The sequence below is a fragment of the Macaca mulatta genome, chromosome 15 (genome assembly GCF_049350105.2).
Source record: "Macaca mulatta isolate MMU2019108-1 chromosome 15, T2T-MMU8v2.0, whole genome shotgun sequence".
NCBI classification, from domain to species: domain Eukaryota; kingdom Metazoa; phylum Chordata; class Mammalia; order Primates; family Cercopithecidae; genus Macaca; species Macaca mulatta.
In genome coordinates this window covers 72,255,599-72,279,945 of record NC_133420.1, presented here as the reverse complement: position 1 = coordinate 72,279,945, position 24,347 = coordinate 72,255,599, and the positions used below count along the sequence as shown (strand labels likewise).

At 36.6% G+C, this 24,347-nt stretch overlaps 2 protein-coding genes across 10 annotated transcripts in view; one reads left to right on the top strand and one right to left on the bottom strand.

Moving 5' to 3' along the window:
• IFT74 (intraflagellar transport 74) overlaps window positions 1–24,347 on the top strand; it is a 120,659-nt gene that overhangs the window by 31,693 nt on the left and 64,619 nt on the right. For all 7 annotated transcript variants that reach the window (XR_003723239.2, XR_013404804.1, XR_013404805.1 and 4 more), the window contains one exon: window positions 91–152. Coding sequence is in view for 4 of the 7 variants with exons in the window: in XM_015117584.3 (XP_014973070.3) it covers window positions 91–152 (62 nt within the window). In the remaining 3 variants the exon portion in view is untranslated. The remainder of the gene's footprint in view (window positions 1–90; window positions 153–24,347) is intronic.
• Window positions 6,259–23,449, bottom strand: LRRC19 (leucine rich repeat containing 19). 3 transcript variants are annotated; one of them, XM_077965999.1, is made up of 6 exons: window positions 23,297–23,371; window positions 21,584–21,697; window positions 12,285–12,374; window positions 10,409–10,922; window positions 8,982–9,170; window positions 6,259–8,521 (listed from the first exon to the last, which is right to left on the bottom strand). In XM_077965999.1, the coding sequence occupies exons 3-6, from the start codon at window positions 12,363–12,365 to the stop codon at window positions 8,193–8,195; spliced, it is 1,113 nt and encodes a 370-aa protein (XP_077822125.1). In that variant the 5' UTR covers window positions 12,366–12,374; window positions 21,584–21,697; window positions 23,297–23,371; the 3' UTR covers window positions 6,259–8,192. The 3 variants fall into 3 exon arrangements, with proteins under 3 accessions (XP_077822125.1, XP_077822126.1, XP_001105486.3); XM_077966000.1 differs by having other exon boundaries at window positions 21,584–21,677; window positions 23,297–23,346; XM_001105486.5 differs by lacking the exon at window positions 21,584–21,697 and having other exon boundaries at window positions 23,297–23,449.

The window sequence follows — 24,347 nt, the reverse complement described above, 5'->3', positions numbered from 1 at the left end:
TCATTTAGTTCGTAACCAAAATAACCTACGAAGAAAAAATTTGATTTAGTATTTATTTATTACTAACTTATGTGTTAACTATTTATCCAGCTTAAAGCTCAAAATGATCGAGAAACACAAAGTATGGATGTCATATTTACTGAAAGACAAGCGTAAGTATAGCTAATTTAAAAATCAGATTCATAAGTGAGCTTTATTAGATAGTTTAAATTGTGATTCAGTTATTTCCTTGTAAATTTTTCTAACTATTTCCCTGTTGCCTTTTTCATTTAAAAATATTTACAACACAAATTTTGTTGCTTATGCATCTGTAATCTTCATATACCATTAAATAGCTAAATTCTGTATAAAGAATATTACTAAATAACTTACCTAAATAGGATTTATGCTGCTAGGAGCTGAAAACTTATGATGGATAAGAACATCTTTATATCTACTATTTTTAGTTTTAACCTAGGCTTTTAACTAATTTGAATTGCGGTGTGTCAGCCCCAATCTACTGAAAGACACATTGTTCATTAGGAAGCTATTTACATTATTTCTTTAGCATTGATATTTAATAGTTATATTAACAATCTACGTCATATATATAGATTATATGTGTATCTTTATATATAACCTGACTAAAGACTAAATACCAGCAGGGCGTGGTGGCTCATGCCTGTAATCCCAGCACTTTGGGAGGCTGAGGCACGTGGATCATGAGGTCAGGAGTTCAAGACCAGCCTGACCAATATGGTGAAACCCCGTCTCTACTAAAAATACAAAATTAGCTGGGCGTAGTGGTGGACGCCTGTAATCTCAGCTGCTTGGGAGGTGGGGGCAGGAGAATCGCTTGAACCTGGAAGGTGGAGCGTGCAGTGAGCCGAGATCGCGCCACTGCACTCCAGCCTGGGCAACAGGGCAAGACTCCGTCTCAAAAAAAAAAAAAAAAGAGAGATTAAATACCACCTAATGCTGGAAATAAAGTGATTGTGGCAGTGGGAGTAATGCCTACAAAGTTAATAATAGATGTGATGTAGTTAACTTCTTTATGTGTTTTGTCAGTTGTTTGGGATGGGTCCATATTTTAGGCTGGGTACGCACAGGTTTTTAACTAGGCATACTCAGATAAAATCCTGAATTATTCAAGAATAAAACTTGTGTTGGTTCAAAGTTCGTTCTAAGGTCAAAAAGTTGGTGAAGAATAGTTAATTTAGAACCAACGCAAATTTTATTCTTGATTTATTTATTCTAAGGCAACACAAACACAGACCATGAGCTATGTTGTGTAAATACACACACAAGCACATTCTCTCTCAGATATTTATTAATATTAGTCTCTTTGAGAGCAAAGACAATAATAAACCCAAATTACCATATTCAGTAACCAAAATTCAGTAACACCAAATACATTCTCTTGTTATCTCTGCATAAAACAGTAAATATTTGATGATGAATAGATGTTAAAACATACTGATAAAACATTGAAAGATAAATGTAATTCTGTTGATTAAAAAGAAGACTCTCTTTTCCACTGTCTTTTTTTTTTTTTAATAGAGTCTTGCTGTGTTGCCCACACTGAATTGAAGTGGCATACTCATGGCTCACTGCAGCCTTGAACTCCTGGGTTCAAGTCATCTTGCCTCAGCCCTCCAAGGAGCTGAGACTACAGGTGCATGCTACTATGCCCAGCTAATTTTTTGTTTCTTGTGGAGATGGGGTCTTGTTACGTTGCTCAGGCTAGTCTCAAACTCCTGGTCTCAAGCAATCCTCCTACCTTGGCATCCTCAAGTGTTGGGATTATAGGCGTGAGCCATTGTACCCGGCCACTGTCTATCATTTGATGCTGCTGTAAAGTGACATCTTAAAAACTCAAAACACTAGCAGTCTTTTTCCTTTTACAAGGAAAATTTTGTTCATGGTAACCAAGCTCTTCCTTGAAAACGTTCCTTTTTTGTTGTTGTTATTGTTATCCTGGTTTTAATCCATTAAACAAATATTTGTCGTTTACTATATATAAGATACTGTCTTAGGTACTTCAAAGAATAAGAAATATGTAAGCTATAGGCCAGGTGTGGCAGCTCACACCTGTAATCCCAGCACTTTGGGAGGCCAAGGCAGGTGGATCATGAGGTCAGGAGATCAAGACCATCCTGGCCAACATGGTGAAACCACTTCCCTCCCAAAAGTACAGAAATCAGCTGGATGTGGTGGCACGTGCCTGTAGTCCCAGCTACTCGGGAGGCTGAGGCAGGAGAATCGCTTGAACCCGGGAGGCAGAGGTTGTAGTGAGCTGAGATCATGCCACTGCACTCCAGCCTGGCGACAGAGCAAGACTCTGTCTCAAAAAAAAAAAAAAAGAAATATATAAGCTGTAATCCCCTGAAGGCTTTAAAGAGTTTAGAACATTTAAGTTCTCATTTATTTCATAATTTATCTCAAAGTTACAAAATATGAGGTCAGGTTTTAAAATTATATTTACATATTTTACAGATATTTCATCTAACAACATAATTTCAAGAGCAAAAGTTTAAGAATGTCATAGATTTTTATATCTATTTGGTTTTTTTGATTACGGAAAATCTTCAAACATGGTAATCTGTCCTGAAGATGCATCCAAACCATTTACAACTCTAGCGGTAATTTTAATTGAGGCTGAATGAAATTGGTTCTCTTGTCTATTTTAAGCAGAAATTGAAATTAAGAACAAAAATCGGCCAGCCGCAGTGGCTCATGCCTGTAATCCCAGCACTTTGGGAGGCCAAGGCAGGTGGATCACCTCAGGTCAGGGGTTCAAGACCAGCCTGGCCAACATGGCAAAACCCCGTCTCTACTAAAAATACAAAAAGTAGCTGGGTGAGGTGGCAGGTGCCTGTAATCCCAGCTACTCAGGAGGCTGAGGCATGAGAATCACTTGAACCTGGGAGGCGGAGGTTGCAGTGAGCTGAGATTATGCCACTATACTCCAGCCTGGGCGACAGAGCGAGACTCTGTCTTAAAAAAAAAAAAAACAACAACTAAAAATTATTGTTATGAAGTTTGCTTTCTTTTTTTAAATTACACTTTTAAGTTCTAGGGTACATGTGCACAGTGTGCAGATTTGTTACATATGTATACATGTGCCATGTTGGTGTGCTGCACCCACTGACTCGTCATTTACATTAGGTATATCTCCTAATGCTGTCCCTCCCTGCTCCACCCACTCCACGACAGGCCCCAGTGTGTGATATTCCCCAACCTGTGTCTAAGTGTTTTCATTGTTCAGTTCCCACCTATGAGTGAGAACATGCGGTGTTTGGTTTTCTGTCCTTGCAATAGTTTGCTCAGAATGATGGTTTCCGGCTTCATTCATGTCCCTACAAAGGATATGAACTCATCCTTTTTTATAGCTGCTTAGTATTCCCTGGTGTATGTGTGCCACATTTTCTTAATCCAGTCTATCATTGATGTGCATTTGGGTTGGTTCCAAGTCTTTGCTATTGTGAATAGTGCCACAACAAACATACGTGTGCATGTGCCTTTATAGCAGCATGATTTATATTCCTTTGGGTGTATACCCAGTAATGGGATTGCTAGGTTAAATGGTATTTCTCGTTCTAGATCCTTGAGGAATTGCCACACTGTCTTCCACAACTAGTTTGCAGTCCCACCAGCAGTGTAAAAGTGTTCCTATTTCTCCACATCCTCACCAGCGTCTGTTGTTTTCTGACTTTTTAATGATCGCCATTCTAGCTGTTGTGACATGGTATCTCATTGTGGTTTTGATTTACATTTCTCTGATGGTGAGTGATGATGAGCATTTTTTCATGTGTCTGTTGGCTGCATAAATGTCTTCTTTTGAGAAGTGTCTGCTCATATCCTTTGCCCACTTTGTGATGGGATTGTTTGATTTTTTTCTTGTAAATTTGTTTAAGTTCTTTGTAGGTTCTGGATATTAGCCCTTTGTCAGATGGGTAGATTGTAAAAGTTTTCTCCCGTTCTGTAGATTACCTGTTCACTCTGATGGTAGTTTCTTTTGCTGTGCAGAAGCTCTTTAGTTTAATTAGATCCCATTTGTCAGTTTTGGCTTTTGTTGCCGTTGCTTTTGGTGTTTTGCCCATGCCTATGTCCTGAATGGTATTGCCTAGGTTTTCTTCTAGGGTTTTCATGGTTTTAGGTCTAACATTTAAGTCTTTAATCTATCTTGAATTAATTTTTACATAAGGTGTAAGGAAGGGATCCAGTTTCAGCTTTCTACATATGGCTAGCCAGTTTTCCCAGCACCATTTATTAAATAGGGAATCCCTTCCCTATTTCTTGTTTTTGTCAGGTTTGTCAAAGATCAGATGGTTGTAGATGTGTGGTATTATTTCTGAGGGCTCTGTTCTGTTCCATTGGTCTATATCTCTGTTTTGGTACCAGTACCATGCTGTTTTGGTTACTGTAGCCTTGTAGTATAGTTTAAAGTCAGGTAGCATGATGCCTCCAGCTTTGTTCTTTTGACTTAGGATTGTCTTGGCAATGTGGGCTTTTTTTTGTTTCCATATGAACTTTACAGTAGTTTTTTCCAATTATGTGAAGAAAGTTATTGGTGACTTGATGGGGATGGCATTGAATTTATAAATTACCTTGGGCAGTATGGCCATTTTCACAATATTGATTCTTCCTATTCATGAGCATGGCATGTTCTTCCATTTGTTTGTGTCCTCTTTTCTTTCATTGAGCAGTGGTTTGTAATTCTCCTTGAAGAGGTCCTTCACATCCATTGTAAGTTGGATTCCTAGGTATTTTATTCTCTTTGAAGCAATTGTGAATGGGAGTTCACTCATGATTTGACTCTCTGTTTGCATGTTACTGGTGTATAAGAATGCTTGTGATTTTTGCACATTGATTTTGTATCCTGAGACTTTGCTGAAGTTGCTTATTAGCTTAAGGAGATTTTGGGCTGAGACAATGGGGTTTTCTAAATATACAATCATGTCATCTGCAAACAGGGACAATTTGATGAAGTTTACTTTTATATACAGCAGTAGAATAGATTTATTTCTTGTGTTAACCAGATGGCCAACATCTCAATAACACAAAGATCTATCTTGAGTCTATACATTCAGAGTGAACAAGAAATGCCATACCTTGAGAAGGCAGGTGTAAAAAGCTTCTGTTTTCATTCTTTTCTCTTTCAGTACACCATTTAGTGTGGTCTGACCATGTGGTTTATTATGGAAAACACGTCCATAAAAAGTTGGTTATAATAAACAGCCTCAATATATTACTACAACAATATGTAAGACACCTGGATTTAATTCAGTTTCACAGGCTTGCTTGAACTAATGATTCTCTTCTAATCCTGTGCTTTCCAGTTTGGTATTAGTCAAGATCAGTTGTCCTATAAAAATATAGGTAATTATAATTTTATACCCATTTATTTTTCTTTGTTTAGTCAGCTGTTTATTGAATACCCCATATTCAATAGAGACTCTTGAATATAAAAGCTTAAGTGTAGTCTTTACTCATTTGTAGTTATATTTCATTTTGCTACATTTCTCAAATACAAATATTTGCATCTTAGGAAATAATTTGGCAGAGTGGTACATTATTTAGAAAAAGATATTTTATGTTTCTATAATCACCTCGTAATTGAGATTTAAAACAAAGTATAATTGATATATAAAGAAACATTAGCCATAGTATACTTATATCCTTTGTTGAGAACATGTTTCTGTAAACAGAAGCAAATATGTATTATAAATTAGTAAGTTCTTCTATTTTACAGGTATATCATCCTAGATAGTTTTAATTTTCTCTCAGTAGACATTTGCATTGAATTTACTAATTATGTAACTTTTTTTTTTTTTTTTTTTTAATTTTTGAGAAGGATTCTGGCTTTGTCACCAGGCTGGAGTGCAGTGGTGCAATCTCAGCTCACTGCAACCTCCGCCTCCCAGGTTCAAGTGATTCTCATGCGTCAGCCTCCTGAGTAGCTGGGATTACAGGCACCTGCCACCTCACCTGCCACCTCACCCAGACGGGGTGAAATGCTGTCTCTACTAAAAATACAGAAATTAGCCAGGTGTGGTGGTGTGCGCCTGTACACCCAGCTACTTGGAAGGATGAGTCAGAAGAATCGTTTGAACCCAGGAGGCAGAGGTTGCAGTGAGCTGGGGTTTCACCATGTTGGCCAGGATGGTCTCAATCTCTTGACCTCGTGATCCACCTGCCTCGGCCTCCCAAAGTGCTGGGATTACAGGTGTGAGCCACTGCATCCGGCCGTAACTTTTAAAATGACTATTCTGTAGATTATGACATAGATCTATTTTATTTTAGTTTCGTTTTTCTAAGGAATTGTCAAGTACATACAAATTTGTAAAACTTTATTATATACATAAACAATTTGAACATACACAGAAATAGCATACTATACCATACACAACATACATAAAAATAGCATATTATATCCTTATGTACTCAGCCCCCAGCTTCTTCAGCTCATATTTGACCTTGCTCTATCCATACCTCTGGCCACTTTTCCATTCCATGTGTTATAATGAAGAAAATACCAGAAATATTATTTCACCCATAAATATATTTCAGTGTTTCAGAGATATACTTATTTGTAAAAGACATAAATTCTTAATTTCTCTTCATATGAAGGTAAAAATTATAGATTGTGCTACAGTTTTTAATGTACTGTTTGCATTGATAAATTTTTAATTATGATTGTAGCCAATTAATTACAAGGAATTGGCAAATAATTCTCTGTAGACCCTTCTTATTACAGTCTATAGGCCAGTGTTTTCCAAACTATGTTCTTTGGATTGTTGTTGAACTACGAGCTCTTAGTAGATGTAACTCAAAGAATGGGTTTTGTTGTCAAGTAAGGTTGGGAAATTTTTAATACTTTGCTCTCGAATAATCAGAGAGCCGTAAATTTAGCTTAGTAAAGTTTTTCATAAATCCTATTGTAAAGAATCTTGGCCAGGCACAGTGGTCCACGCCTGTAATCCCAGCACTTTAGGAGGTCTAGGTGGGCAGATGACGAGATAATGAGTTGGAGACCAGCCTGGCCAATATGGTGAAACCCCATCTCTACTAAAAATACAGAAATTAGCCAGGCATGGTGGTGTGCACCTGTACTCCCAGCTACTCGGGAGGCTGAGTCAGAAGAATCGCTTGAACCCAGGAGGCGGAGGTTGCAGTGAGCCAAGATAGCACCACTGCACTCCAGCCTGGCGGCAGTGCCACATTCTGTCTCCAAAAAAATAAATAAATAAATAAAAAGAATCTTGTTTCACTTTGTTTAAACCTAGTTTTTCCTATGGTAATTTGACCATGTACCTTTTTCTTCTCCTGTAAATACTTGTGAATGTCTCTCTGGAAATTAGTATTTTGGGAAAACAATTTGGGAAATATTGCTGTATCTACTGAATAGATAGAAACAGCTGTCTGTGGACCACATGAAGATTCCTCAGTCCCAGCACAGACCAATTTGAATAAAAATCTCCCAGAGAGAGGTAGAAATATGTATTTTTAAAACAAGATTTATAGATTATTGTGATGCCCACTTTGTAAGCCACTATGATATTCAACTGTAGTGATCCTGCATTATGGTGACAGCCTTTCTTTATAACCAGAATCAGTAGTGACTTATTAGGGATTATGCCTGAACATTGTGCTTGTGCTTTAAATTGCTATAAAATTTTAAGGAAATTTATTATGCTATTTCAGGAAGCATTTTGAAAAAATATTTTCCAACTCTATGAATTTATTCTGTGAGCATAAAATCAATCTTGTATTATTTAAGCTATCTGTTCCTCACTTTGACTTACCGTATGTTAATAAATCCCAAACTTTTATTTCTTTACTGATTGAAACTTTAGTATAATTTAATACATATTATGTCAAATATCTGTGTTAATATGAGAATCCATTCATTTTAATTAATGAATAATTTAGGCCTTTTTACTAGTCTGTATGGTCACCCAAACACTGCTAAGAACAGGAGTGCCAGTATTGTAAACTATGTAACTGTCAGCTACCAGGGAGTGTCAGTTATTGTATTTGGACCTGCTTGCTCAATACAATGCAAAGAACATAATTTTATGATATTCATGTACGTTGTCGTTAATATGAATGTCTGCTAGCTGTATTTTGGTATATCACATAGCAAAATCTCCATATCTAAACTGTGAGTGAGCTGATAGCTTTGTTTAAAAAGCAAACTTTGAAAGAAATTAATTTTCTTCACGTAATTCATGGATATCTATATATTTGTCTTCAATAAATCCATCATCGTCTACCACAAATGAATGTAATTGTTCAAATATTACTGTAGTTTCTTCAGAGTTTGTTTCTGGTATCTGTGAAAGAGAACTTGGATTTCCAGTAAAACCATCTTCATAGGTTTCTGCTTCATGCTCTTCCAGGCGATGATGATTATAACTAAGCAGAATATTGTACCATATTGGGCATTTGATAGCAATAAAAATGAGAAGTGAAGTTGTCAGTGCAGTGACAACAACACCAACGAGAAAAGCCCAGCTTTTTCCAAGAGGTATATGTTCTTTAATGGAATACCGAGAGAGAAGAGAGAAAGAAAATTTGTTAAGTTGGCAAAATAATCATAATTATATATCCTAATTCTCCTCAATATTGGTATTAGAAATAAACATACGTTGTAGTTTTCTTTAGACAAATTTTGTGTGGTGGAAGAATTCTCTTTTTTCAAAACAGCTATTGCCATTTTGTTACCTTTTTACCTAAGACCATTATTGATTTATACTCGTTGAGATTTGCGACTAGACTAGTTAAAACAAAGGCTCAGAGAAGTTAAATAATTTGCACAATGGCATTTGGCTTGTAACTAGCAGAACCTAGTTTGAAAGACCAATATTTTGTAAATCTTTAGTTGGATGAGGAATCTTTCTTTTATATTTTTATAGAAATTTAAAATAAAGATAACTACCTCAGTTTATTTAGTATGATACATTCAGCAGTGTTAATATTAAGAACTGGTACATTACCTGAATTTCTTGTTAAGTTGTTCAAAGAGCTATTAAATGTTGAATTGCTGATGGGCTGAAAATGAATATAAAGATCTTCAGTTACTGGTGAAGGAAGTTTTGAGTGGCATTCAGCCTTAGGAGGTACTGTTTTAATATTGTAGCTCTTCAGGCTGTTGGGGTAGCTACACATGGTGATGTTCTCATTTTCTAGTAAATCAGAAATAATAAGATTTAGAATAGAGAAAAATAACCATTAACAACATTTTAATAGTTAACATTTTATAATTGTTTTATCTAGAATTTTTGACATATCTGTCATTCTTAAAGGCATTATAAGAAATTCCTGTTGTATTTGTCTAGCAACATAGTGAAAAGGTAATGCACATTTCTGTTTATTGTTTTATAAATACAGCTTAAATGCAGTATCTGTTTTTTATTTAGTTTATCTGTATTAGTGTAGATTATATTATTAATATTGTGGTTACATGGTTACAATCTGGATCTCAGGCACAATATTTGCAGTTAAAATAGGTCACCTGTTTTCACTTAGTCTAGGAAGCACTGTTAAAAAATTACTCTTACATATTGACTTTGCTAACAATACACGAAGTGACGTTATCATCTTACATATATAGAACATTTACATTTCTGGCTGGGCACGGAGGCTCACACCTGTAATCCCAGCACTTTGGGAGGCCAAGGCGGGTGGAGCGCCTGAGGTTGGGAGTTCGAGATCAGCCTGACAAACATGGAGGAATCCCATCTTTACTAAAAATACAAAAAATTAGCCAGGCATGGTGGCGCATGACTGTAATCCCAGCTACTCAGGAGGCTGAGGCAGGAGAATTGCTTGAACCTGGGAGGTGGAGGTTGTGGTGAGGTGAGATCGCGCCAATGCACTCTAGCCTGGGCAACAAGAACAAAACTCTGTCTCAAAAAAAAAAAAAAATTCTTAATTTCTCCCCCTGGTAATGGGAAAGGAGAGCATCTATGCAGCTGTTACTTTTTAGTGTTTCTTCCTGTTTTGCTTAAACAGAAATTGTTTCCTTTTTTTTTTTTTTTTTTTTTCTGAGACAGAGTCTCACTCTGTTGTCTAGGCTAGAATGCAGTGGCACGATCTTGGCTCACTGCAATGTCGCCTCCCAGGTTCAAGTGATTCTCCTGCCTCAGCCTCTTGAGTACCTGGTACTACAGGCATGTGCCACCACACCCAGCTAATTTTTGTATTTTCAGTAGGGATGAGGTTTCACCATGTTGGCCAGGCTGGTCTCGAACTCCTGACCTCAGGTGATCCGCCTGCCTTGGCCTCCCAAAGTGATGTGATTACAGGTGTGAGCCACTGCGCCTGGCTGCTTCCTTTTCTTTAAAACATGATATGAGAAATTTTTCTGTGGTGGAACATTGAGTTAATCACATGTTGGTTTTGCTTAATTATGATAGCTTACCTAATGTCACATTTGATGTGTTCAACCAGTTCTGCAAATTAAATAGACTGCAAGAGCAGTTCCATAGGTTTCCATATAAAGTTATTAATTCCAGATGAAATAGTGGTGGTACATCCAAATAGCTAATCAAATTGCCTTGCAGATTCAGAAGTTTTAGGTCTCTTAGAGGCACAAATATATCAGCATTCAGTTGTTCTATTTTGTTTTGGCAGAGATGTAACTGTTTTAGTTTATTTAAGCCTAAAAATGCACCCTGTTGAATTACATAGATGGAGTTTCTACAGATATTTAAAATTTCTAGACTGGAGAGATTATCAAAACTGTTATTATGTAAGACAGTAACATTGTTCTCAATCAAGTAGAGCTCTGTGAGTAAAAAGTATGTCTGTAGAACTCTTGTGTCTGTACCATTAAGAGTAATTTGGTTATAACTGAGATCAAGTATAGTAACATCTTTCTTGATATCTGCTGGAATCAAGGAATAATTTTTTTCAGTGAAATTACATTGGACTTCCTAGAAAAAGAAAAAAAAAGAAATGCATTAATCAGAAAAACATATCAATAGAATTTCCTCAAAATTCATTTTCAGCGCTTAGACATTAGAAGGAAATTACTTTGGGGAAAAAAACCTACTATCTAATCTTTGGTGTTATAGTAGAGCAAATCTTTTTCTTTTCTGGGATGAAATACTAAAAATTAAGGATATTCTGATCCATACAATTGAACAAAGAGATTCCAATTTGTTATATGGGTATTTTCCAACTGTTATTACATGATCATTACAGAAAGTAATGCTATTGGTATATTCCCATTTACATATGTGGAAATATATGGTAAATAATAATTCTGTTAACATTTGATATTCCAGTGTGCATGATTGCTTTATAGTGAGGAAATTATTTTAAACTATATGTGTTTTTAAAATCAGCAGAGCTAACGACATTATACCTAGGGCTGTTAAATAATTAATAAATAGGCTGGGCATGGTGGCTCATGCCTGTAATCCCAGCACTTTTGGAGGCCCAGGTAGGCAGGTCATCTGAGGTCAGGAGTTCAAGACCAGCCTGTCCAACATGGTGAAACCCTGTCTCTACTAAAAATACAAAAAACAAAAAAAAAACAAAAAAAAAACAACCAGTCAGGCATGGTGGCAAGCACCTGTAATCCCAGCTGTTTGGGAGGCTGAGGCACGAAAATTGCTTGAACCCAGGAAGCAGAGGTTGCAGTAAGCTGAGATCATGCCATTATACTCCAGCCTGGGCAACAGAGCGAGTCTCCGTCTCAAAAGCAATCAATAAATGTCAATATATAGCTCTCTGGGTTTAACAGTTCAAAGTTTGGTGTTTTAAAAGGAAATATTTATCTTATATCAGAAATGGAGCCGTGTAGTGAATTTAAAGAGCCACACAATCTGAAATACTTCCTTTATGTGGATATAGATGGAAAGAAAGAAATAGTTCTGGTTTTTACTGAATAGTAAACTAAGAATAAATAGAACTAAGAATAGTTCTTGTTTATTACTGTTTTTGCAGTTAGATTTTTTCACGAATAATAATTCAATAGCAGTTTCCCTCATAAATACGTGATTTTTTTAAAAAAAGTTTCCTATATTTTAAACAAGATTTTAGTCTTAAAACTAATTTCTGATTTTATAGTGAAAATTTTCAGATCTCTCCCTTTAATCAACTTTTAAAGAACTCAGTTTTTAAAAATGAAGGCTGCTTTTGTCAAATTGGAATTTGGATATACACAGCTAAGTAAACAATTTTAGTAGGTCAGATTTTCTTTGCTTTCTTATTGCCCTTTGATATTTTACTAAATATACAGAAAATGTACCTTTGAAAATATTTTTACTATTTTGATTGTAAAAACTTACTCTTTTAGAAGACTGGATTTTGTCTGATAATAATACCATGGAGAGAGGCCAAAAGAGGATTGTGATGCCTGTGACTTTCATGTTGCAGACCTGATAGAAAAGAGAGTATTTTTATTTTGATGGTAAACTAGAACTTTAGAGATTTTAAGGACATTTTTATTTTTTGCCCTTTTGAATCTGTTTATTCTTTTTTTTTTTTTTTTTTTTTGGCTCAGACAGGGTCTCACTCTGTCACCCAGACCTGGTGGCATGGTCACAGCTCACTGCAACCTTGATCTCCCAGGCTTAAGCAGTCCTCCCAACTCAGCTTCCTAAGTAGCTGAAACACAGGCATGCGCTACCATGCCTGGCTAATTTTTAAAATTTTTGGAGAGATGGCGTCACCGTGTGTTACTCAGCCTGGTCTCAAACTCCTGGGTGCAAGCCATTTCACCCCAGCCACTGACGTAGCCTTGAAAAGTGCAGGGATTATAGATATGAGCCATTTATCCTGGCCTTTCAAATCTACTTTTTCTCGAAATACATAAAATGTGAAACAAGTGCACAGCCATTCACCATCCTTGGACTCTGATCTTAACAAACTAGAAAGCCCCTTTGAAGAATGAGAGACTTATTTTTATTTTTTCTTTTTAGAGAGAATTAATATCTTTAAGGGTGTCTCATTAGTTTCTAGATATGATGAAAGGAGCTTTAAAGCAATTTAAGTGGTTGTAAACTTTAAAAATTTAATATATAAGTGCACAAAAGAAATTCAGGAAAATATATATTTATGCATAAGTATATGCTTATATTGATGGTCTTGATTTTTTCAATTTTAGGCATTATCTATTGGTATTAACCTTGACTTAAAACTGTGGGAGATGAGAATCTTTAGCACTCTTTTTCCCCCCCATGGTAATTTTTAAAAATTTTATTGAGGCATAATAGATATACATAGTTTTGGGGTACATGTGATAATGTAGTGCATTCATATAATTTTAAAAAATCAAATTAATGTACTTGGGGTATCCATCATGTTAAATATTTTTCTTTTTTTTATACTGGAAACATTCAAATACTCTTTTAGCTGTTTTTAAATGTACAGTAAATTAGAGGAGAGGGAGAGCATCAGAGAATAGTTAATGAATGCTGGGCTTAATACCTAGGTGACGGGTTGATCTGTGCAGCAAACCAACATGGCACACATTTACCTATGTAACAAACCTGCACATGTACCCCGGAACTTAAAAATAAAAGTTGAAGGAAAAACATCATTATAAACTATAATTACCCTACTGATCTAACACTAGGCCTTCTTTTTTAAGTAAACGGTATGTTTGTATGCATTAATAAACTTCTCTGCATTCCTCCCTCCCCACCACCCTTTCCAGCCTCTGGTAACCACCAGTCTACTCTTAATCTGTATGAGATCCACTTTTTTAGCTCCCACATGCAGGTGAGAATGTGCGATATTTGTCTTTCTGTGCTTGGCTTAATTCACTTAACATAATGACCTCTGGTTGCATTTATGTTGCCGCAAATGACAGGATTTCATTTTTTTTATGGCTGAATAATAGTCCCTTGTATATATATGCTACATTTTTTTTATCTATTCATCTGTTGATGGGCACTTAGGTTGATTCCATAGTTTTGCTCTTGTGAATAGTCCTGCAATAAACGTGGGAGTGCAGCTATCTCTTTAATATAATCATCTCTTTTTTAAAAATGTATATCCAGTGGAATTACTGGATCAAATATAAATGTGTTATATTTTTAATTTTTTGAGGAACCTTCATAGTGTTCTCCAGAGTGGCTATACTAATTTACATTCCCAAGAGTGTATGAGGGTTCCCCTTTCTCCACATCCTCATCAGCATCCGTTATTGCCTGTCTTATTGATAGAAGCTACTTTACTGGGGGTGAGATTATATCTCATTGTAGTTTTGATTTGCATTTCCCTGAATGATTACTGATGTTGAGCATTTTTTCCACATACTTGTTTGCCTTTTGTATGTTTTTTGAGAAATGTCTATTCAGTTCTTTTGCCATGTTTACTTGGATTATTTGTTTTTTATTGGTTTGTTTTTGGCTAGTGAGGTGTTTGAGCTGCTTATATCTTCTGATTATTAACCCCTTGTTAGATGGGTGGTTTGCAAATATTTTCTGTCATTCTGTAGGTTGTCTCTTCACTTTGTTGACCATTTTCTTTGCTGTACAAAAGGTTTTTTGCTTGGCGAAACCCCATTTGTACATTTTTGCTTTGGTTTCCTGTGCTTTTGAGGCCTTACAGATACAAAAAAACCTTTGTCCAGACCAGTGTTCTAGAGCAATTCCTCAATGTTTTCTTGCAACAGTTTTATAGTTTGAGGTCTTACTTAGATTTAAGTCTTTAATTCATTTTTATTCCTGGATATGGCAAGAGATAGGGGTCTGGTTTTGTTCTTCCATATGTAGTTATTCAGTTTTTCCAGCAGCATTCATTGAAACAACTATTATTTCTCCATTGTATGTTCTTGGCACCTTTGTTGAAGATGAGTTGGTGTAAATGCGTGTGTTTATATCTGAGTTCTCTATTCCATCCCATTGGTCTATGGATCTGTCTTTATGCCAGTGCCATGCTGATTTGGTTACTATAGCTTTGTAGAAAATTTTGAAGTCAGGTAGTGTGATGCCTCCAGCTTTGTTCCTTTTTGCTGAGGGTTGTTTGGCTATTTGGGATCTTTCGTGGTTCCGTATGAGTTTTAGGATTTTTTTTCTACTTCTATTAAGAGCGTCACTGTATTTTGATAGGAATTACATTGAATCAGTAAATTGCTTTGGTTAGTATTGATATTTTAGCAATGTTCTTCGACTCCATGAACATGGATTATATTTCCATTTTTTTGTATCCTCTTCAGTTTGTTTCATCAGTGTTTTATAGTTTTTGTTATGTAGATCTTTCACTTCTTTGGTTAAATTGATTGCAGGGTATTTTATAGTCTTTGTAGCTATTGTAAACAGGCTTGCTTTCTTGATTTCTTTTTCAGATTCTTCACTGTTGGCATATGTAAATTCTACCAATTTTTATATGATGATTTTGTATCTTGCAACTTTACTGAATTCAGTTATCAGTTTTTACAGATTTTTTTTGTGGCGTATTTAGGGTGGTTTTTAAAAAAAATTTTTTTAAGTATAAGATCATGTCTGCCGGGTGCGATGGCTCATGCCTGTAATCCCAGCACTTTGGGAGGCTGAGGTGGTTGGATCACGAGGTCAGGAGTTTGAGACCAGCCTGACCAACATGGTGAAACCCCGTCTCTACCAAAAATACAAAAATTAGCTGGGTGTGATGGTAGACACCTGTAATCCCAGCCACTCAGGAGGCTGAGGCAGGAGACTCGCTTGAACCTGGGAGGTGGAGGTTGCAGTGAGCCGAGATCACGCCACTGCACTCCAGCCTGGGTGACAGAGTGAGACTCTGTCTCAAAAAAAAAAAAAAAAAAAAAAAAAAAAAAGCATGTCATCTGCAAACAAGTCTAATTTGACTTCTTCTTTTGCAATTTGGATGCCTTTTATTTCTCTCTCTTGCCTAATTGCTCTGGCCAGGACTTCTAGTACTGTGTTGAATAAAAGTGGTGAAAGTAGGCATTCTTGTATTGTTCCACATCTACAAGAAAGGCCTTCAATTTATCCCCTTTCAGAATGGTGTTAGCTGTGGGTTTGTCATATATGGCATTTGTTATCTTGAAGTATGTTCTTTGTGTGCCCAGTTTAATGAGAATTTTATCATAAAGGGATGTTGAATTTTTCAACTGTGTTTTCAGCATTTATTAAAATAATTATATGGTTTTTGTTCTTGGTTTTATTAATGTGATGTATCATGTTTATTTTATTTTATAATAATTATTATTTAAGGTAGAGTCTTGCTTTGCTGTCCAGGGTGGTTGGAAACTCCTGGACTCAAGTGTTCCTTCCACCTCAGCCTCCTGAGAAGCTGGGATTACAGGCACATATCACTGTGCCCAGCTTACCATGTGTATTAGGCTGTTCTTGCACTGCTATAGTGAAATATTAGAGACTGGGTAATTTATAAGAAAAGAGATTTAATTGACTCGCAGTTCTACAGGCTGTACAGGAAGCATGGTGCAGTTCATTTTTTGGGGAGGCCTCAGGAAGCTTACAGTTGTGGCAGAAGGTGAAAGGGGAGCCAGCACATCACATGATGAAATCAGAGCAAGGAGGAGAGAGTGGGAAAGGAGGTGCCACACACTTTTAAACAACCAAATCTCTTGTGAACTCAGAGCAAGATCTCACTTATCACCAAGGGGATGGCCCAAGCCATTCATGAGGGATCCGCCCTCATTATCCAAACACCTCCCACCAGGCTTCATCTCCCACACTGGGGATTACAGTTCAACATGAGATTTGGATGGGGACAAATATCCAAACCATATTGTCATGCTTATTGATTTGCATATGTTGAACTATCTTTGCATCTCTGGAATGAATCTCACTTGGTACGGTGAATAATCTTTTTAAAGTATTGTTGAATTTGGTTTGCTGTTATTTAGTTGAGGGTTTTTGCATCTGTGTTCTTCTGGGACATTGGACTGTAGTTTTCATTTTTGTTGTGCCCTTGTCTAGTTTTGGTGTCCGGGTCATGCTGATCTTGTAGAATAAGTTTGGAAATATTCCCTTCTCTTTAATTTTGTTTGAAGAGTTTGAGTAGAATTGGTATTAGTTCTTCTTTAAATATTTTGTAGGATCCAACAGTAAAGGCAATATAAATAGACTTAATTCTCCAATTAAAAGGCATAGTGCTGACTGGAAGCTACTGACTGGCTGTTTAAAGGAGCCTGGTACCTCCTCCTCTTGTTCTTACTCCCTCTTTCTGCCATGTGACACACCTGCTCCACCTTCGCCTTCCACTGTGACAAAGAGCTTCCTGAGGCCTCACCAGAAACTAAGTAGATATTGGTGCCATGCTTTTGCAACTTGTGGAACTGTGAGCCAAATAAACTTCTTTTCTTTATAAATTATCCAATGTCAAGTATTCCTTTATAGCAATGAAAAATAGACCAACACATCATGGTGTTCCTTGTTTGCTGTGTCTTTTTTTTTTTTTCTTTTTTTTTTTTTGAGGCAGAGTTTCACTCTTGTTGCCCAGGCTGGAGTGCAATGGCGCAATCTCGACTCTTTGCAACCTCTGCCTCCTGGGTTCAAGCGATTCTCCTGCCTCAGCCTCCCAAGTAGCTGGGATTACAGGCATGCACCACCACGCCTGGCTAATTTTGTATTTTTAGTAGAGACGTATTTTGTATTTTTAGTATTTTTTCTCCATGTTGGTCGGACTGGTCACAAACTCCTGACCTCAAGTGATCTGCCTGTCTTGGCCTCCCAAAGTGCTGGGATTATAGGTGTGAGCCACCGCACCTGGCCTGTTGGCTGTTATTTCTTGTAGAGATATATATGTGTCATTGCATTGTCAGATTAGTTGTTTATTCCAGTATTCTCTGTGTGGCTTATTTTGTTTTTTATTGAATATATTTGCTTAGAGGATCTTTTACCACTAGGTTGCTGCCTCCTTTTCAGCTTTAGATGGCACCTTAAGCCCAGCTTCACCTTGGCTCTGGTAAATGACCAGAGCACTGCTCTTCCTGAATGGGGGACGTTCCAGGGGATATCCTGGTAGTGTGGGAATGGTGGCTAGAGGTTCATGCCCAGCCAACCTTCCCACACTAGAGACCTGTGGAGCCAACCTCCTACAAAGTGGTGCTGTTGAACAGCTACTCTGATTTGGTGTCGCTTTGGCTGAGTTACAGAGCAGAGTTTCCAGATCTGGGGATGGTAATCCTGTCTCTCCTCTTTGTCTCTACATGTCCTCAGGAATATTTCTGTCTCCAGGCACTTGAGATGTTTCCCATGGGTTAAAGCAGGGACAAGTCTCTTGCCAGGGAATACAAGATGGTGGGTAGAAACTGTAATTTGGGGGAAATTTTCCCACATGCTTTGTGCTAGGTTGAATGGGGGAGGGGCATTGTGGATATGGAAGTCCAATTCTCTTACTATCTGCTCAAAGTTTGTTCACTTCTCTGTGGCCCTAGAACTGTCTCATCTTCACATTTGAATTCTGGTATATTGCTGGTAATTATCTCAGGTCTGTATATTTGTTTTTGGTTTTCTGTAGAGGGGAGTGAAGCCAGCTTGCTTCTTGGCCACCATTTTGGAATTGATAGCCCCTTCAGCTCTCTTTCAAATACCCCCTCCCTTCATCTCCAACACATCAAATATATACTTCCTATGTCTTTATCTCCTAACATAGTTACTTGTAATTCTGGTTAGATGAGTATTCAGTGTTTGTACTATCATGAATGATTGAACTCAGTCAATAAAAAGCTGTTATTGGCTAAGCCATGTAACAGGATCACTTTTCTGTTGCTGCACCCTTTTTGTTTCCTCCAAACTAATTGTACTGTTTTTTCATGTGCTTAGTTTTCTTGTTATGACCAAACTCTCCCCTAGCATATCTGACATTTGTTTATGGATATTAAGTATTTAACCTGTTTTATCAGCTTAAAAACTCCCTCCCAGAGCCTGCTACCATGCTGTAATCTGGAGGAGCTAGCTGATCACTAGGCCTTCTGCACAACTGTTTACTTCCACCCTCATCAAAGAGTCTACCTTTTGCCTTTGTTACTGGGTACTTATTTTCTAGAACACCCTGTCTGGTTTATTGCCTTTCTTCAATGGAGCTTCCTCAGTAGCTTCTAGAGAGTGTGGATAGGAGGGAAAACTTTTTAGACTTGGAAAGATATTTTGGCTAGAGATAGAATTCTAGGTAAGAAGTAATTTTCCCTCAAAATGTTGATGGTATTACCCTACTGTCTTTGAGTTTCTAGTATTACTGTTAAGAAATATACCATGTCATTCTAATTATTTATCAAAGCTTTTAAAATCAATACTATATTCATTATCCTGTGTCAAGAAATATACCATGTCATTCTAATTATTTATCAAAGCTTTTAAAATCAATACTATATTCATTATCCTGTGTCTTTCCCGCCACCACACCTGGCTAATTTTTTTGTATGTTTAGTAGAGACAGGGTTTTACCATGTTAGCTAGGATGGTCTCGATCTCCTGACCTCGTGATCCACCACCTCGGCCTCCCAAAGTGCTGGGATTACAGGCATGAGCCACCACACCCGGCCTGTTTTCATTTATTAAACTGGGTACTTGGTCAGTCTTTTCCATCTAGAAGCTATGTCACTCAGTTTTGGGAAATTTTCTGAATTATCTCATTGATGATATAATTTTTTTATTTTTTAAAATAAAATTTCACTTTTTTTTTTTCCTAGAATTTCCTCAATTGGGTGTTGGACCTCCTGGAATGATTTTAAAACCTTTACTGTCCTACATTTTATTTCAGTGTGTTTTTTGCTTTCCTTTCTGGGAGACATCCTCAATTTTATCTTCACATTCTTCTATTAATTTTTTGCCATCTTTTTTAATTCTAAGAGCTTTTTTGTTTCAGAGTATTTTCTTTATTAGTATTCTGTTGCATGAATATATTATATTTTCTTGTTTATCATTGTGCCTTTTGTTATTTCCTTTTCTTTGAATAGCCTCTATATCCTTAGATTGTATTTTTCCAGTTATCTTTGGGCAGTGTCCTTTATATTGGAGGCCTTCTTCTTAGTCTGTTAATATTTTATTTAGGGTTTATGTGTGAGAGTGGGAAACTAAAAAGCTGATAGGAAAATGCATTTGTGTGGGTCTCATTGTTTCTAGACTTGACCACAGAGTGTAACTGCTGGACTGTTTTCTTAGGGAATGTCATTATCCACAAAATGACTCTTCTGATTTACTGCCCAAAGAGATAATGGCCTGGTAGCCAGCATTCTGAGTGCTAAGTGATAAAAAAGCTGGATTTGCATCAATATTTAGTATGGAAACTATAACTTAATCTCAACAATGCCTTTGCACTCACTTGTGCCCATTGCCCAAATTCCCTTTGTTTTATTCTGGTGGCGTGGGGGATCCTCTAATCTGCTTGTCTAGAGAAGGAACATTATCTGGCTAGACAGACAGAGAGGAATTAGCCTCTCCTCTACTTTCAGAATACCTGGTGCTGCCAATTTCTGGGCTATTTAGAGTTTCTGCAGTGCAATTCAAGTGACTCTCAGCTTTTCTCATTGCTGACTTGGGAAATTTTTGTTTTCCTAGTCAATTTCCACTCGCTATTAGGTTTCTGGTTTCTAGGTTTCATTGCTATTGACTCCTGTTCCATTCTGTTTGTCCTTGTGAGTTTATATCCCTTTTTACCTTTTATTTTCATGTTAATCAGGTTTTGAACACAATTTAAAGTTAATGGGTGCATTTAAGGTTTCAGCTTTGCCTAGAAATCGACATTTATTGGACTGTACTCTTCTTGCCAAATAGTTACTTTTTTATTTAGTCATTTTATTCATGACCTTGATGTTTCTTGTTCTTTATCTCTGTTTTCTTAAAGTCAATTTAAAAACCCTTTTGCAAACAAATTATCCGTTTGAAAATATATAAATATATTCTGTCATCCTTAAGGGTGTTCAGAAATTTAGTCTTTTGAGCATTCTTACAGCATTTGTTACAATTAGTTACTTACGATTTTTTTAAGGAAAGTTTATTTCATTATAGCAGGTAATAGAAAAACTAATCAGAGTAGGCCGGGCACCGTGGCTCACGCCTGTAATCCCAGCACTTTGGGAGGCCGAGGCGAGCAGATCACCTGAGGTCAGGAGTTTGAGACCAGCCTGGCCAACATGGTGAAACCCCATCTCTACTACAAATACAAAAATTAGCCGGGTGCAGTGGTGGGTGCCTGTAATCCCAGCTACTTGGGAGGCTGAGGCAGCAGAATTGCTTGAACCCGGGAGGCAGAAGTTGCAGTGAGCTATGATCATGCCACTGCACTCCAGCCTGGGTGACAGTGAGACTGTTTCAGAAAAAAAAAAAGAAGAACTAATCAGAGTAAACAAGAATCCATGCAGCATACTAAAGTCTCTCGCCTCGTTAGCAATAAGGAATTTACTGCTATTATAGTGCTAATCTGTTCTAGTCAACTTCCTCATTGCCTTTGATTTGTTGATCCATTTATGCTTATTCCCCTTCTACCTTCTCTCCTTCCATAGTTAAATCAAATTTGTTAGAAAAAGCTACTCTGCCTCTTATATTTTATAAAATTTGGATGTAGATCATAATAGAATGCCTTTTAGAGCCAGAAGTGCATTTAAGCTATCACTTATTCAAGATGATTGCCCACAGAAGAGGGCTGCCTAAATCATTTACAGAAGGTAGTTTACCTGTGTTTAATGATTCCTAGGAATAGGTGTTCAGCTTCTTCAATGGCTTGTTTCACTATTTCTCAATGATATGGTGACATTCTTACTGATGTCTCTGGTAGGATGCAGAGGTGACTGAGGAGAGGTGAGTTAAGGGAAGTGCTATTTTTTTCCAGAAACAAATAGGATGGGGATAGTGAAAGAAAGCAAATAGGCTACAAAGAAAACTAACTAGATTTAAGTTAAAAGTTGATATGAAATAGAAGCAGGTGAACAAAGTAATAGAGGCAAGGCATGACTGTGAGCTTATGTGGAAATGGAGACAGAGTATAGTTTTATATTTGTTATCTGTATCTGCTATTTAATGCTAATAATTGTTTTCTCAAGTGTGCTAAAAGAAAAAAATCATAAGGATTAGAAAAGGATTTTTTTTCTTTTCCATTTGGTAGATCTTAGAAGCAGCGTATACTCAGCTCAAGGTAGATTCTGTACAAGAAAGCGTTCAACAAATCTAAAGCATTGTTAGGTCTGAAGCTGTGAAATACATTGATTGATCCATACTATGCGTGAGAGTTTTCACATATTTGTGTGCCTTTTGAGAGGAGAAAGATTGTAAGAGGGGGCGAATGTTGATTTTCATGACACTATTCAAATCCCCAGACAAAGCATTTGCTATCATTATTGGGTGTCTTAAAAAAAGAAAAATCATATAGGCAAAATACCTAGCCAAGTAGATAATGTAGAAATTATCCATGAGTCAGTTTAGCCTATTTCAACAGTTGGTTTTAAAGGAAGTCAGTTATTGCTGCTTTATTTCTCCTTTTGGAATATTTTCTAATTTGGATTTTTTTTGAAATGATAGTTGAGTTTCATATAGTGATTACTTAGGAACTAATATAAAATAGAAAACTGGAATAGAAAATGGAATATCAGTGTCTTTTGTTATTTCACAAAATTACGTGCATTTTTACCTAGCATATGATCTACGTTACTGGAACAAAAAAAGAGCTTTACTCAAAGGAAATGGTGGATACTGAAAAAGAAGCATTGTTCTTAATAAAGTTTCAAGTACATGTTTCTTAAGTTATTTATTTTATATGATTATTATATGCTATGAAATAAAGAGATGCTCCAATTATTTTGGTTTTGTTAAATAAAATCTAAATGTAGTTTTTCCATTAAATATTTTAGATATTTATGCCAGAATTCAATGTCTTTAGAGTACGATGTTAATAATACACAATTAACTTCATTTCCTTATTTATTGTGTAGATTTTTTTCAAATTTAAAACCTTTTGTAATGGAAAATTTCAAGGAAAAAAACCTAAGTAAGGAGAATAGTTATCACCCTGCTTCAATAATTATCAACTCATGGCCAGTCTTTTTTTTTTTTTATCTTGCAAATAGGCTTTTAGACTAATGTCGCTTCAGAATGCTCTGTGATTAACGTGTTTTAAAATAAAAAATCTTCTAAATTTGATTGGCTAGATGAAACCTTCCCCCCTCCCCAAAAACAATTACTTAGTATTGTATTCTAACTTTATTTAGGAAAGACCCTTTGGCCATGTCCCAGGTATATAGTATTTTTGAGGTAGACCGTGTGAAAATATAATCACATTTTCTTATTTTTCATCACTTCTTAAAGGCAAAGATTGTTGTACAGACTTAACAAACTTAAATATGATTTTTTAAAAAATACAACAATAACCAAAGCTATAAATATATAGAGCTTACCTTTTTTCTTTTGTCTCTAAGAGTGGTGTGCTAAAGGAAATTACTCTGTTTCTTCAACAGCATTAAAAAAAGTATATCGTATGATTACATTTCACTTTGTTTTAACCTTTGTACCCAGTGAACAGGTGACTTAAAAAAAAAAAAAAAAAAAAACTAGACTTCCTTAGCAAAACATTGACTAGAAGAATAATTTCTTAAAGTTGTCTTTTCCTTTTTTTAGTGTAACAAGTAAGACTGTTTGCCTAACCTTTGTGTTTCTTTCTTTCTTTCTTTTTTTCTTTTTTTGAGATGAAGTCTCGCTCTGTCACCCAGGCTGGAGTGCAGTGGCATGATCTTGGCTCAATGCAACGTCTGCCTCCTGGGTTCAAGCAGTTCTCCCTGCCTCAGCCTGCTGAGTAGCTGGGATTACAGGTACCCAGCATTGCTCCTGGCTAATTTTTGTACTTTAGTAGAGATGCGGTTTCGTCATGTTGGCCAGGCTGGTCTCAAACTCCTGACCTCAGGTGGTCCACCTGCCTCAGCCTCCCAAAGTGCTGGGATTACAAGTGTGAGCCACTGTATCCGGCCTACTTTTGTGTTTCTTTTAGTAAAATGTTAACAATTTTACTTACTGATTTAGAGTTTACAATATTGAAAATGCATACTTTCGAAAGACATACTGTTGCTAAATTAATTTATGTTTGTCCTGATGGCATTTTATGCTTAGAAGGATTCAAATTGAGGTCAGATGCAGTGTCTGATGCCTGTAATCCCAGCACTTTGGGAAGCTAAGGTGAGAGAATAATTTGAACTCAGGAATTTGAGACCAGCCCGGCCAACTTAGCAAGAACTTGTCTCTATTCAAAATAAAAAGTAAAAACATTAGCAGGGCATAGCGTTGTGTACCTTTAGTCCCAGTTGCTTGGGTGGCTGAGGTGGGGGGATGGCTTGAGTTTGAGCATGCAGTGAGCCATGATTGTGCTACCACACTCCAGTCTGGGTGACAAGTGATACCCTGTCAAGAAAGAAAGATAGAAATAGGGGGAGGGAGGGAGGGAGAGAGAGAAAGAGA

What these genes read in the sequence shown, in the direction of transcription:
- LRRC19 (XM_001105486.5), bottom strand. Translation starts at nt 12,365, where the DNA reads ATGAAAGTCACAGGCATCACAATCCTCTTTTGGCCTCTCTCCATGGTA. An exon ending in AAATCCAGTCTTCTAAAAGA is followed by an intron (nt 10,923 to 12,284) that starts GTAAGTTTTTAC and finishes TTCTTTTTCTAG; the next exon opens with GAAGTCCAATGTAATTTCAC. An exon ending in CAACTTAACAAGAAATTCAG is followed by an intron (nt 8,522 to 8,981) that starts GTAATGTACCAG and finishes ATTCCATTAAAG; the next exon opens with AACATATACCTCTTGGAAAA.